The 14,740-nt window shown below is 36.9% G+C and overlaps 1 protein-coding gene across 1 annotated transcript; it reads left to right on the forward strand.

Moving 5' to 3' along the window:
• The first annotated feature begins 3,662 nt into the window (after positions 1 to 3,662).
• Positions 3,663 to 4,664, forward strand: TGIF2LX (TGFB induced factor homeobox 2 like X-linked). Its single transcript, XM_004092465.2, has 2 exons — positions 3,663 to 3,749; positions 3,846 to 4,664. Exon 2 carries the CDS (start codon positions 3,867 to 3,869, stop codon positions 4,590 to 4,592), a length of 726 nt encoding a protein of 241 aa, XP_004092513.1. The 5' UTR covers positions 3,663 to 3,749; positions 3,846 to 3,866; the 3' UTR covers positions 4,593 to 4,664.
• Positions 4,665 to 14,740: the final 10,076 nt, after the last annotated feature.

Raw genomic sequence — 14,740 nt, forward strand, 5'->3', positions numbered from 1 at the left:
TATATTTGATGGTAATCATGAGGCTTGGGTTTCAGTCCAGGTTTTACACCAAAATATTCTTCATGATTGGAAAAATTAGTTTCCATTATGGAGCCTTTTTTAAAAAATTTCATACACACACAAATTCTCTCTAAAGTCACATTCAAATCAAAATTATTTCTGATGATATGAAAATAAGCAATGGAGATAAAATACTCTTTTGCTACAAATTTTAGTAAAATTGTGACATATTGTATTTAATTACTATTTTCCAAGATAGAACAATCCTAGCTTGATAAAGCATATTGAGTAGATATCTGTATATTTAAAGAATATCCAGAATTCCCTCTTTAAGAGTACCTATCAGAGCAATACTACTTCAGATAACTATAAACTATGGAGAAAATATTTAAAATATCCTTTAAATCTAACAACATTAGAGCACAACAAAAAGCATGATAAAACCACAAAGGAGTCGACAGCTTAATATAACAGTAAGTTTCTGATATTTTAAAGGCTTCTTATGAAAAAGAAGACAAGCTCCAGTTCATTTCACATAAGTTACCTCCATTTACATGGAATTCCACAGTCTTGTCTGCATGACTATCCACATATGGTATCCACACGTGGTAGAGTTTAGGCTACCACAGCAACTGTAAATTGAAGAGGAAATGTTGGAGAAAAATTCCAGAGAAGACGAGTCCCAAAATTTATATATAAATATTGCCCAAATTTCTAGCTGACCCAAGAAGTATGCAAAGTCGGGTCAGATGCCACACAGACCAGGTAAGGCTAAGACATAATATATTTTTAATTTCAGCTGATTCTCCATGCAGGGTAGTCAACATTAAAAAAATATATATCCAGCCAAGTTAATTTCGGGCTGAAACTACAACAAATAAAAAAAAAACTCCACTGTTTCAATGAATATAATAGAATCAAGAATCTCTGCAATATTTTATGATGTCTAAGATATAATCCAAAATTATTAGACATATGAAGAAACAGAAAAAATATTTCATGCTCAGGTTAAAAACAAAAAAACAACAAATGGAGATTGACTCAGGCATAATGTTGATGTTTGAAATTAGCAGACAGTTCTTTAAAACAGCTGTAATAACTATAACTCACAGACTTATGGGAAAATACGCTTAATGAATAAATTGATAGGCAATTTTAAGGAGATAGAGACTTTTAAAAGCAGACATGCTCAGATTAAAATGACAATCTAAACAAGCACAGAACCTAGATAGAATAATGTCAGATTACAAATAAAAGAAGAAACATACATTCACTTAAAGATAGATTGATATAAATTATCCAATCAGGAAAATAAAGAAAAAATAGATTGATATAAATTATCCAATAAGAAAAAGAGAAAAAAATATTTTAAAAAATGAGTAGATCTACAATAATCTCTGGTAAAGTGTGAAAATGTCTAAAATATATAAAATGAAGGTATCAGAAAGTGAGGAGTGAGAGCATGGGACAGAAATACTATCTGAAGAAATAAAGACCAAAATCTTCATTTTAAGAAAATTCATATATGTGTAGAGTTAAGAAATTCAGACAACTTGAAGAGACAATAAACAGAAAATAAATCATGTTCAGACATTTGAAAACTGACCTTAAAAGGCCATGAAAAATGTGAATCAGCTATCACTATAATTCAGAAATAATGAAAATGGAAAGGCAGTGGAGGGAGATTTTTAATGGGCTCAACAATAAATAAAACCATTAACTGAAAATCTGATTCTATATCTAGCAAAAATATCCTTTAATAATGGAAGTGAAGTGAAGACATACTCAGAAAATAAAAACTAAATACTAAGAAAATCTGTCATCTCTATAAATACCTGAGAATAACTGCTACAGAAAGTTTTTCTGGCTGAAGAGTAATTATTCCAGATGTAAATCAGACTTTTAGTATGAACAGAAAACACAGAAAATTCTGAAGATGTCAGGAAACTAACAGACTATATTTCCTCTTAATTACTTAAATAGACACATAACTGATTAAAACAAAAGTTATAACATTTTAATATAGTTTTGAACATATTTCAATATAATACACATGAAAACTATAAAATAGAAGATAGAGGTATAGAGAATGAACATATCCAAGCACAATGTTCTTATATTTTTTGCAAAGTGGTAGAATATGAAATCTATGGAGACTGTAAAAACTTAAAAATATATATTGCTATCACTAGAGACACCTCTAAAATATAATTGTAATAGGTATATCAGAAAGCTAATAGATGTTAATATTAAATGCTAACAAATATTTAGTGAACTAAAAAGAAGATAATAAAGGAAAACAGAGAAACAAAAATATGTTGTAAAAAGATAAATATTAAAGTGGTAGACCAGGCCGGGTGCGGTGGCTCATGCTTGTAATCCCAGCACTTTGGGAGGCCGAGGTGGGCGGATCACGAGGTCAGGAGATCGAGACCACGGTGAAACCCCGCCTCTACTAAAAATACAAAAAATTAGCCAGGCGTGGTGGCGGGCGCCTGTAGTCCCAGCTACTCGGAGAGGCTGAGGCAGGAGAATGGCGTGAACCTGGGAGGCGGAGCTTGCAGTGAGCCGAGATTGCGCCACTGCACTCCAGCCTGGGTGACAGAGCGAGACTCCGTCTCAAAAAAAAAAAAAAAAAAGAAAGAAAAAATAGGTAGACCAAATATAACTATTATTATATTAAATATAAGAAGATTAATAGCTCCAATTAAATAGAAGCAATTTCCAGATTGTACAAAAGGGCAAGACCAATACAAGGAATTCTACAAGAGATGTATATTATAAAGATACAGATTAGTTTAAGGTAAATACACAGTACTTACACCTTTTACAAAAATTAACCTAAAATGGATCATAGAACTAAATGTAAAGTGCAAAATTATGAAACACTTAGAAAATAACATATGAGATGCCGGGCGTGGTGGCTCACACCTGTAATCCCAGCACTTTGGGAGGCTGAGGCCAACGTGGGCAGATAATGAGGTCAGGAGATCGAGACCATCCTGGCTAATATGGTGAAACCCGCCTGTACGAAAAATACAAAAAATTAGCCGGGCGTGGTGGCAGGTGCCTGTAATCTCAGCTACTCGGGAGGCTGAGGCAGGGGAATTGCTTGAACCTGGGAGATGGAGGTTGCAGTGAGCCGAGATGCCACCACTGTGCCACTGCACTCCAGCCTGGGAGACAGAGCGAGACTCTGTATCAAAAAAAAAAAAAAAAAGACAAAGATTTTAAGGCCATAGAGAAGAAAAATTTAAGCATCAAGGCATCAAAAGCAAAAGTCTAGTTCAAAATTATTATTAATATTGTTTTGAACATGGAAGAATGGAAGAGGGGAGTCAAAGTACAGTAGTTACACTCTTTTATTGAGGTTAGTAGCTAATCAACAATTTGTTCCTGATATATCTAGATGAGCCAGTGAGACAATTATAATAAGAGGGAAGAACAATACCAGAGTAAAATCAAATAGGAAGAAAGTGATAGGCGTACTTACACTAATAGAAATAGAGTTCGTCAGTTAGTGGAAACTGGTGACAACAGCAGAGAAAACTCTGGAGAGCTATAAACTGCGTGAAATCAAGTGCATTGGAAGTTACAGAAAATACGCGAGAACAATGGGAAAACGAGAACTCCCGGAAATGTGGGGGAGGGGCAACGTGGAGAAGAAAGGATGTGACGTCACTGCGACAACTAGCTCAGCTGTTACCAACTCTGTTAGCAACGCTGTTTTTCTTCCTCGGAAACAACAGGTGAGAATTCCCCTTGGAGACGTGCCCATGCTTTCTAAAGTGGCTCTCCCAAACCTACCTTTGTCCTAACTCAGTTGTCTGTGATTCTCAATACAGTAAAGACACGCCTCCTTGAATATGGAGGCCGCTGCGGACGGCTCGGCTGAGACCCAAAGCCCGGTGGAAAAAGACAGCCCGGCGAAGACCCAAAGCCCAGCCCAAGACACCTCAACCATGTCGAGAAATAGCGCAGATACAGGTAAAGGTCTTGCTTTACCAGAGCACACTAAAAAGCCCAAGGGATACTTGCCAGCCGAGTCCGTTAAGATCCTCCGCGACTGGATGTATAAGCATCGGTTTAAGGCCTACCCTTCAGAAGAAGAGAAGCAAATGCTGTCAGAGAAGACCAATTTGTCCTTGTTGCAGATTTCTAACTGGTTTATCAATGCTCGCAGACGCATTCTCCCGGATATGCTTAAACGGAGTGGAAACGACCCCGACATTGGCCACAAAACGGGCAAAGATGCCCATGCCACCCACCTGCAGAGCACCGATGCGTCTGTGCCGGCCAAGTCAGGGCCCAGTGGTCCAGAAAATGTACAAAGCCTGCCCGTGTGGCCCTTGCCAAAGGGCCAGATGTCAGGAGAGAAGCTACCAGATCCGGAGTCGGCCCCTAGCCAGAACCCCACCGAGATAGCCCAGCCAAAGAAAAAGGTCAAGGTTTCTGTCACATCCCCGTCTTCTCCAGAACCTGTGTCTCCAGAGGAGTACGCTGACTTCAGCAGCTTCCAGCTGCTCGTCGATGCAGCAGTACAAAGGGCTGCCGAGCTGGAGCTAGAGAAGAAGCAAGAGCCTAATCCATGATTGATGATGTTCCAGAAACCCAAGTAGTCAGTCCCTTATGTGCTGTGGTAAACCTGTTTATGTTCACCCCAACTTATTTGTATGCTTACCTTTTATAGAGGCATCTTTCTTTCTAGTGGTTTTATGAGAACGAATCTTAATTATTGGGACTAAATTCTGTCAGATATTTCAGTGTTTCCAGGTGAAAGACAATAAGGTGCCATCATGATGAACACTGCAGGAAAGATCTCTTAACTCTCCTTCCCCCTGTATTTGAACTCTTTAGACCATCAAATTAATACATCTGAGAGTAAACATCAAGCTGAGATTTCAGAGATAAATGTTTTTGGCTTTCTAGACAACTTTCTTAATCCCAGGGTTGCTACATACAATAAGTCACCCCTCTTTCTCCCTCTCTCTCGGTAATCTTCTCTGTTTATTAGTATGTATGATAGAAAAGAAAGCCTCTATAAAAATGGCTATAACATCCCTCATTTTATTGTTGGAGTTTTGTGAAGCTTTCAACTCTTATGTTCCTTTTTGTACAGTTTATTGGCCAATTGTGAAGAAGTAGTTATTCTTTGCAGGGAGTTGACCATGAGAGCCAAAGTACAGTAAATTCACGAACATTCTCTTGCATAAAGGTGAACTCTTCTTCCTTTGAGCAGTGAAAAGTCTGAGTAAAGGTAAGAAAATTCCAAATGTTAATTTTCTCTTATTGGCTGTTGGTTAGATAGTTGGTTTTAGAGAATACTTTTTATTGATTTTAATTATAAAAGTGAAAACATAACAAAAAATAGTAAAAAAAAAAAAAAAACTGACAAAAAAAATTCCCTGGAAGAAACCAAAGGAAGATAATTTAAAAAGAAAGAAAATGAATCAATATATAACATGTCAGCAAAAAGTAAAGTAGATCCAGGTATTCTATTATTTTATCTTTTTAATACGTTTATGTATTTTTCCTTTTAAAATTCTTGGTTTGGTAGGGATTGTGGTAGGAATGTAAAAAGCTTCAGACCGGTCCCGCATGAAAATAATCCTGTTATCTTACAAAGGCAGCTTTTTCACAAGTACAGGCAGATTTTCACTAGGATAGGAACAGAAAGATACTACCCCAGAGAGCTGTAATTTTACTTCTCTGCTTTTAGGGAGCTAAAACCTGAGGAATCTAGGGCTATAAATTGGACTCTAGCCTGATTCTGATTCTGCTCTAATGTGAAATAGATCATGATTTGTCTACTTCTAGGGCCATTTTTTATATTGTTATCTAAGTATTGGCAACGTTAAATATAAGATGCCATATCTTATTTAGGCATCTTAACAAACAATAGTCATAAGTTATTACTTTGCATATTATAAGTTTCTGTGTTACCAGAAAGGAAACAGGCCCCCACATTCCCAAACTGCTGTTTCTGAAATAAACTAAAATAGGAAGGAGTTGAGGTTTCTAAGACATACATGAATCCAGGGGCATTTAGAGGGAAGTGGTATAAAAATATTCGTCGTAACCTTACTGAGGAGGGCCCGTAAACACTCAAGGAAACGCCCAAACCATTTTGTTTATGGTGCCTGGCAAAAAGCATTTTCTGCATATGGATACATAGAAGGCTCTTATTCAAGGAAAGGAAGTTTGCTATCTGGGTGGGAAGATTTCTAGACTCAGCCTAGAGTATTTCTATACACTCATTTCTGGACCCTTACTACTTTGTCCTGTAGCTTTCTAACTGGTCTTAGGTCTCAGGCTTTTCTCTTTCTCAGTTGAAAATGAAGTTAATTGCAACTTTAGTGCTGAAGTCTGAAAAAGGAAGTTTCTTACTGTCTAGCCTCTTATAGACAATATAAGAGGCTTGTTTCCTCTTGTTTCTAGAGGCTGAGGCCACTTGGACTGTTCCTGTAGAATGATTATTGTAGTACTTGTTTATTAATAACTTGATTATTATTGTAAAATGACTGTGGAATCGTTGTAAAATCATTGCTGCTGTAGAACTTACTCAAAGGTGAATATGTTGGGATTACAGTGGTATTTGTCCATTTCTGTTGTGCACTTTGTAATGGTGAATTGTGGTCTACAATTGTGTTCTAGCTTTAACTCTATTATATCGAAAGAAATTGGGGAGAACTGTTCTTGGTTTTGTGCTACAAACATGGAGAAGAAGCAGTCGTTTAGTTAAATTAAGAACTGTATACAACAGAATTTTTATTGTTGAAGTTTTTGCCAAATAAATGTAGTTTTTTTTTTCAAATAAAAGGATGACTGTGTTTGTGATTCCACCAGGCTTTAACCACTTTGAAGTTGTAGCTTCTTTATGCATGTTTTTTTTTATAAGAGTGAAATTTAGGAAGCTATAATCTACTTCACTTTGTGGAGAGAAAAGGGGATAATTTTCTAAAGAAACTAAGTTTGGAAAACATAACCACCAATTCCGTGTTATTTGAGTTTGAGAACTATGTAAAACCTGATAAAGAGTTTCTGAAACAATGGTCTTGTGGAAGTGAAAAGGTGAAGATTGCATTGAGAATATCTTGGTTATGATTTTTTCTTTTTCCTTTTTTTTTCTTTCAAAGTATTGAGAGTCATTTATATTTCCAGAAGTTTACAAGAATTTCTATTCCTCTACACTTTTACCAATACATAATATCAATTTTCAGTTTTTCTCAAGCCAATAGGTATAAAACAGCCTAGCATTATTTATTTGCATTTGTCTGATTAATAGCAAAATTGAACACCTTTACATATTTTTCTTTTGCCACTCATTTTTTTCCTCTTCTGTTGAAATCAATTGCTTAATTTTTCCTTTCTGCTTTGCCTTACTTATCCAGTGGCAGTTCTTCATAAATTCTATTACAATTATTTTGCTATATGAATTGCTAAATTCTTCCAATTTGTGCATGTCTTTTTAGTTTGTTGATGGTGTCTTTTGTCATACAAAATTTCAAATGTTATTATATGCAAATTTGTCAGTTTTCCTTTATGAGTTGTGCTCTTTGTGCCTTATTTAAGAAATCTGTCATTGCCTAGGTATAATGAAGATATTTTCCTGTGTTTTCTTATGTAAGTTTCTTTTTAAATTTTGCTTTAAGTTCTGGGATACATGTGCAGAATATGCAGGTTTGTTATATAGGTATACATTGCAGAATGTGCAGGTTTGTTACATAGGTATACATGTGCCATGGTGGTTTGCTGCACCTATCAACCCATCATCTAGGTTTTAAGCCCCACGTGCATTAGATATTTGTCTTGTCCCCGACCCCCTGACAGGCCCCGGTGTGTGATGTTCCCCTGCCTGTGTCCCTGTGTTCTCATTGTTCAACTCCTACTTATGAGTGAAAACATGCCGTGTTTGGTTTCTTTCTTAAGAAAGATACGTTTTTATTAATCTATTTGGAATGATGGAAATATACAGTCAAAAGATGTAGGATTGTGTCTGGAATTGGTGGGTTCTTGGTCTCACTGACTTCAAGAATGAAGCCGTGGACCCTCACAGTGAGTGTTACAGCTCTTAAGGTGGCACGTCTGGAGTTTGTTCCTCCTGATGTTCGGTTGTGTTCGGAATTTCTTCCTTCTGGTGGGTTCGTGGTTTTCACCAGCTGAGGAGTGAAACTGCAGACCTTCACAGTGTTACGGCTCATAAAGGCAGTGTGGACCCAAAGAGTGAGCAGCAGCAGGATTTATTGCAAAGAGCGAAAGAACAAAGCTTCCACAGTGTGGAAGGCACCCGAGCGGGTTGCCACTGCTGGCCCAGGCAGCCTGCTTTTATTCTCTTATCTGGCCCCACCCACATCCTGCTGATTGGTAGAGCCGAGTGGTCTGTTTTGACAGGGCGCTGATTGGTGCATTTACAATCCCTGAGCTAGACACAAAGGTTCTCCAAGTCCCCACCAGAGTAGCTAGATACAGAGTGTCCACTGGTGCATTCACAAACCCTGAGCTAGACACAGGGTGCTGGTTGGTGTGTTTACAAACCTTGAGCTAGATACAGAGTGCCGATTGTTGTATTTACAATCCCTGAGCTAGACATAAAGGTTCTCCAAGGCCCCACCAGAGTAGCTAGATAGAGAGTGTCCATTGGTGCATTCACAAACCCTGAGCTAGACACAGGGTGCTGATTGGTGTATTTACAATCCCTGAGCTAGACATAAAGGTTTTCCACGTCCCCAGCAGACTCAGGAGCCCAGCTGGCTTCACTCAGTGGATCCCGCACCGGGGCTGCAGGTGGAGCTGCCCGCCGATCCTGCACCGGGGCTGCAGGTGGAGCTGCCCGCCAGTCCCGCACCGTGCACCCGCACTCCTGAGCCCTTGGGTGGTCTATGGGACTGGGCGCCGCGCAACAGGGGGTGGCACTCATTGGGGAGGCTCTGGCGGCACAGGAGGGGGGTGGGGGGCTGGGGACTCAGGCATGGCGGGCTGCAGGTCCCGAGCCCTGCCCCGCGGGGAGGCAGCTAAGGCCCAGTGAGAAATCGAGCACAGCGGCCAGTGGGCCGGCACTGCTGGGGGACCCAGTACACCCTCTGCAGCTGCTGGCCTGGGTGCTAAGCCCCTCATTGCCCGGCCTGGCAGGGCCGGCTGGGCTGCTCCGAGTGCGGGGCCTGCCAAGCCCACGCCCACCCGGAACTCCAGCTGGCCTGCAAGCTCCGCCTGCAGCCCCAGTTCCTGCTCACGCTCGCGCCTCTCCCTCCACACCTCCCTGCAAGCTGAGGGAGCCGGCTCTGGCCTTGGCCAGCCCAGAAAGGGACTCCCACAGTGCAGCGGCGGGCTGAAGGGCTCCTCAAGTGCTGCCAAAGTGGGAGCCCAGGCAGAGGAGGCGCTGAGAGCGAGCGAGGGCTGTGAGGACTGCCATCACGCTGTCACCACTCAGGATGAATAGGAAGTCTATAGGGTGGCTCTAATAAGGAATAAGACATAACTGGTTATGAATAAAGTTGTTCTTTTCAGTGATCCCTCCACCCAGCCCCTCACTCTGTCTCTCTTGATTGATGTGAAAGTGAGATTCATCAATGTGTACTTCAAGAATTTCATATTAAAGATATTCTTAGAATGGGATGTCATTTCAATGTTTCTTAATCCTCTGGCATAAGAGCACATTTATAAACAATGTAGTCATAAGGGATATCTTCACTCATGTTCTTTCATATATCTCAAACTATACTAGATGTATAATACCAGGGATTTTACTTTAGCTTATTTATTAGGACAAGAATGCCTTTTACATGTATTATAACATGCTCTAATGTATACAGTGTATCTCAATGAAGGGAAAACATTGGAGTGGAATTTTCCTGGATATTTTATTAAATGAACACTAAGGCAAATAATATATTTAATCTATCTATAGTCTCCTCAGCTAGCAGGGGCATACTTTGTGTGCCATGATTTAGTCACTTCAGTAAGCTTACATTTGGTCACTTAAAACATTAGTTTTTGATTTTCAAATAATCTCAATTCTTACATTTGACCAAATTTAGTTCTATTTATATTTCACCTAATATATTTCAAGGACCTAGGCACCTGTATTATAATTATTTTTTTTTAAGAAATGGCACTTTGTATATATGTGTTTACTATTAAAAATCTGCCATTTATCTTTTGGCTTTTTTAGTTCATCATGGTAAAATGAGGACAATAAGAGTAAGATAATGTGGATTTACTAGAAAGATGTCATATCTTTTGCAACAGGTAGAAGGTAACTGAAAGTAGATCAAAGAATGTGGTTTGTCACATGAGAAGGCATACAATTATAATTGATTATTTAAGGAGTTATGGATGGTTACTTTGTGTTTTTAGAACCTCATGATATAGAATACACTGAAACATAATTCAAAAGGACTTCAAAAAATTATAGATAACTAAGCCAAGATCAATTTTAAAGGAAAAGTAAAATTCACTGGCCGAAACCATTAAGGAAGAAATCTATGAGGTTAAACAGGGTCTTTCCTGATATAGTTTTGCTATCATTTGTACAGGCCAAATAACAGGTTGGATAGTCCAAATGTCTAATCTGGAATGGTACTTAATGCTTTCTATAAGATGCAAATTGGAAATGTGATAAATATGATTTAGAACATAACTGTATTTAAACCTATTTTGAGCTCATTTTCACTTTCAATAATGTTTTAATCTTATTTTAGCAATTTTCATTACTTCAATGATACTAGCAGTATTTGGACTTTTAAGTTTGCATTTCTTTATATAAAACAGACAATAACAATGGGTGACCAGCATTTTTCGACTAGATATTCTATATGTTGCAACCTGTAATTCCTTGTTATACCAATGTATAATAAATGATTGCTTTTTATAGGATAATTATTCATGTTGTAGAGCAGGGAGTTCTCAAATATTAAAATCCTGAACAGAGATTAATTTCTTGGCTTATTATATAATATGATGAAAAGTGTTATAATTTATAATTTATTTTTACTTTTACTATGTTTTCAGAAATGCTATTTTTTTTTCTTATTATCCTAAAGACAGATCCTAAAGTATCTTAAAGTTCTCTCTTTAGCTTTTGAGGGTATAATTTAGAAAAAGTTTAATAAGAAAGTATTGAAATCAATGATAATTTTGTAAAAGGTATAAAAAGGGGCTCTTTTTGCATGCTACTGTAAATTTAATATAAAGCACTTATATGAACATTAATTTTTACCTCTACATCATAATATAAACTTTTACTGTTTTACTCTTAAAGATATCCTCAGTTTTCTGATTTTTCCCCAGATAATCATTAAGTTTTATACAATATGCTTATGAAAACTTTAAAGAATTAAGAATCTAAAATTATAGTAACAAGCAAAATGTTGTATTGAATTAGAATAACATGCACGGCTATGAAGTAATTAAACTTTTAATAGAAATATGTGACGTAATGTTAGAAATTATTTTACATCCTCCTTTTTGCCAACCATGTTAAGTAGTCTACTAAACAAAAGAGCAGTAATGAGTTTGAATCGTAACAGGAGTGTGTGTGCATGCATGCATGTGTATGTGCTTGTGTGTGTGTATTACAGACAGAAAATCCAATAATCCAACAAGAAAAGCTTTACTTCCAAGTCAATGTAGTGTGTTAGCAGAATCTTCACTATGAAAGGAGAATCACAGTTGATAAGGTGACCATGATATTTTTACACACTGTGGGTATTTCATAAAGATCTCAGAGAATAATTTGATCTTTAATAAACTAAATGATTATAATAATTCAAGAGACTCTAAAAGCAGCTGTTGTGAACGTGCATGAATATTACAATATAACACCAAGTTATTTTTCCCGAGTAAGTACTTTATGATTTTGAAAGTACCTGAAAAAATCAGGATTTTATTTGGTCAGGTGACCAACTTCCAGGATAAAAGAAACTCAGGAAATTAACTTAAGGTATTAACTATAACATAGAATAATTATGAAGACATTCAATAAACCACTGTATAAGATAATTATGGAAAATTGTATAGCTTTCCAAGAAAATTCCTATAAATTTTAATTGTTTATAAATAAATGCCTATGATAAGTCTTGCCTATACTTCTGACTTAATTATAATAATCTCTAGAGTCAGATATGATTCATCTTTCCCTGACATTCCAACATTTTTGTAAGTGAATTCATAATTGTGCAGCTAATAAAATAGATGGTTTATAAAACTTAGCTGCTTTCAATTAACAAAGCTAAGACTCTTCCCCCCTACTGTCCATCAAAGATAATACTATTTCACTTTTTTCTTAGTTGAGATGGCAATCAAAAATGATATTTTTGGCAGAAATTGAACATATCATGATCCTTCAGTTATAATAACAGATTCATTGTTAGAGTTAGCTTTTGTGAAATCTACCCTGTGTGTTTGAATGTGGAACATCTGCAACATTGAATGTATCACCTCTCACAGCAGTTCCTCAGACAGGAAATTATATCCCTCAGTGGGATGGTACAAAGGTAATTCTGTTGCTGTATATTGTGCCAAAGAGCTCCTTCTGTGACAGGTTAGATTATCGATGATATGTGTCTGTCATGCCCATTTTCTTCTTTGTCTACAGGAATCTCATACTGACAAAGTTTGTGGTATTCCAAGATAAAGCTTTGCCAAAGCTAGAAATTCCAACATACATGAATACTATTTCAAGTTAGAGGAGGGTCCCATTGCAATCCTTAGAAAAACCCATATTTTACACGTGTACCCTAATCATTATAGCCAGCTTATGCTGGGATTTAGAATGAAACATCTTTTTAAGCCTAAATTCTCAAAAGAAAGAAACATTTTTAAAGTATATTAGGCAACAGATGTATTGGGAATTTATTCTTTTTTACTTGTATTTTAAAACTCTATGTATTTTAAATTATACTTATTTTGCTGTGAACTAATTATTGGAGAACAGTAATAACCAAATAACGATTTCATCGACACCACACCACTGGAGATGTGCTTATAAATAATAATGCCACTGAAGCATACGACAGAAGCCCTTTTCATGCCTTATTGCTTTAGTAGGTTAAATAAACGAATGTAATAATAGAAACTTCCATATATTCTGGAGGAAGCCAACATATCAAACATTTATCATAGGAATGAGAAGTGGTGAGAAAGGACATCTGTAAATGCATCCAAATGAATAAAAAACATTTTCCAATGGCAATTTCAGTTCACAAAAATTAGTTTCTGAACCCTGCCAAGCGACTAAGTTCTAGACCTAACTGTCTCCTTGCCAACTGTAGTAACCCAAAGTTTCACAAGGTCTTCAGAGAAATTATTGACCTGAATTCTTAAGAGTACGAGAAATGAATAGGATTTAACTTATAACCTTTGGGGTATTTTAAAATGACATTGTTTCTTCCTAATAACTAACCACTCGCATATTATTAATATACCAGCACCATCAACATGGTATTTTTATGTTGCTGAAGGATTTTCCAACCTTGGTACTAGCTAAACTGAACAATACTACTGTTCAATATAACAATTATTTCTAATTATGTAATAAACAATAACAACAAAAACCTTGGACATAATGTTTCTCCTTTGTGTCACTAATCCAAAAATGAAAATAAATAAAATAAATAGAGAGCATAGGGATCTTGTTATAGTTATTGTAACATAGTCTTTTTGTTGTATATATCAAAACAAGATGTTATAATAAAACTGTGTTTCTGATATTGGATCATTGAAAATTTTGACATGTATGAACTTCTCCAATCAAAAAGCAGTTTTAATATATATCCAGTTGAATAATCAATTCAATCTAATGCAATTTGTATATATTTATTGTATACTCCAATTTTTTTTTATTATACTTTAAGTTGTGGGTTACATGTGCAGAACATGCAGTTTTGTTACATAGGTATACACGTGCCCTGGTGGTTTGCTGCACCCATCAACCCGTCACCTACATTAGGTATTTCTCCTAATGTTATCCTTCCCCTAACCCCCCATCCCGCAACAGGCCCCAGTTTGCGATGTTCCCCTCCCTGTGTCCATGTGTTCTCATTGTCCAACTTCCAATTATGAGTGAGAACAGGTGGTGTTTGGTGTTCTGATCTTGTGACAGTTTGCTGAGAATGATGGTTTCCAGCTTCATCCATGTCCCAGCAAAGGACAGGAACCCATCCTTTTTTATGGCTGCATAGTATTCCATGGTGTATATGTGCCACATTTTCTTAATCCAGTCTATCATTGATGGACAGTTGGGTTGGTTCGAAGTCTTTGCTATTGTGAATAGTGCCGCAATAAACGTGTGCATGTGTCTTTATCATAGAATGATTTATAATCCTTTGGGTATATGCCTAGTAATGGAATTGCTGGGTCAAATGGTATTTCCAGTTCTAGATCTTTGAGGAATCACTACACTGTCTCCCACAATGGTTGAACTAATTTACACTCCCACCAACAGTGTAAAAGCGTTCCTATTTTTTCACAACCACTCCAGCATCTGTTGTTTCCTGAATTTTTAATGATCCCCATTCTAACTGGTATGAGATGGTATCCCATTGTGGTTTTGAATTGCACTTCTCTAATGATCAGTGATGATGAGCATTTTTTCATATGTCTATTGGCTGCATAAGTGTCTTCTTTTGAGAAGTGTCTGTTCATATCCTTCACTCACTTTTTGATGGGGTTTTTTTTTCTTGTAAATTTGTTTACGTTCTTTGTAGATTCTGGATATTAGCTCTTTGTCAGATGGATAGATTGC

This window comes from Nomascus leucogenys, chromosome X (genome assembly GCF_006542625.1).
Source record: "Nomascus leucogenys isolate Asia chromosome X, Asia_NLE_v1, whole genome shotgun sequence".
Lineage (NCBI taxonomy): Eukaryota > Metazoa > Chordata > Mammalia > Primates > Hylobatidae > Nomascus > Nomascus leucogenys.

What these genes read in the sequence shown, in the direction of transcription:
- TGIF2LX (XM_004092465.2), top strand. Translation starts at nt 3,867, where the DNA reads ATGGAGGCCGCTGCGGACGGCTCGGCTGAGACCCAAAGCCCGGTGGAA.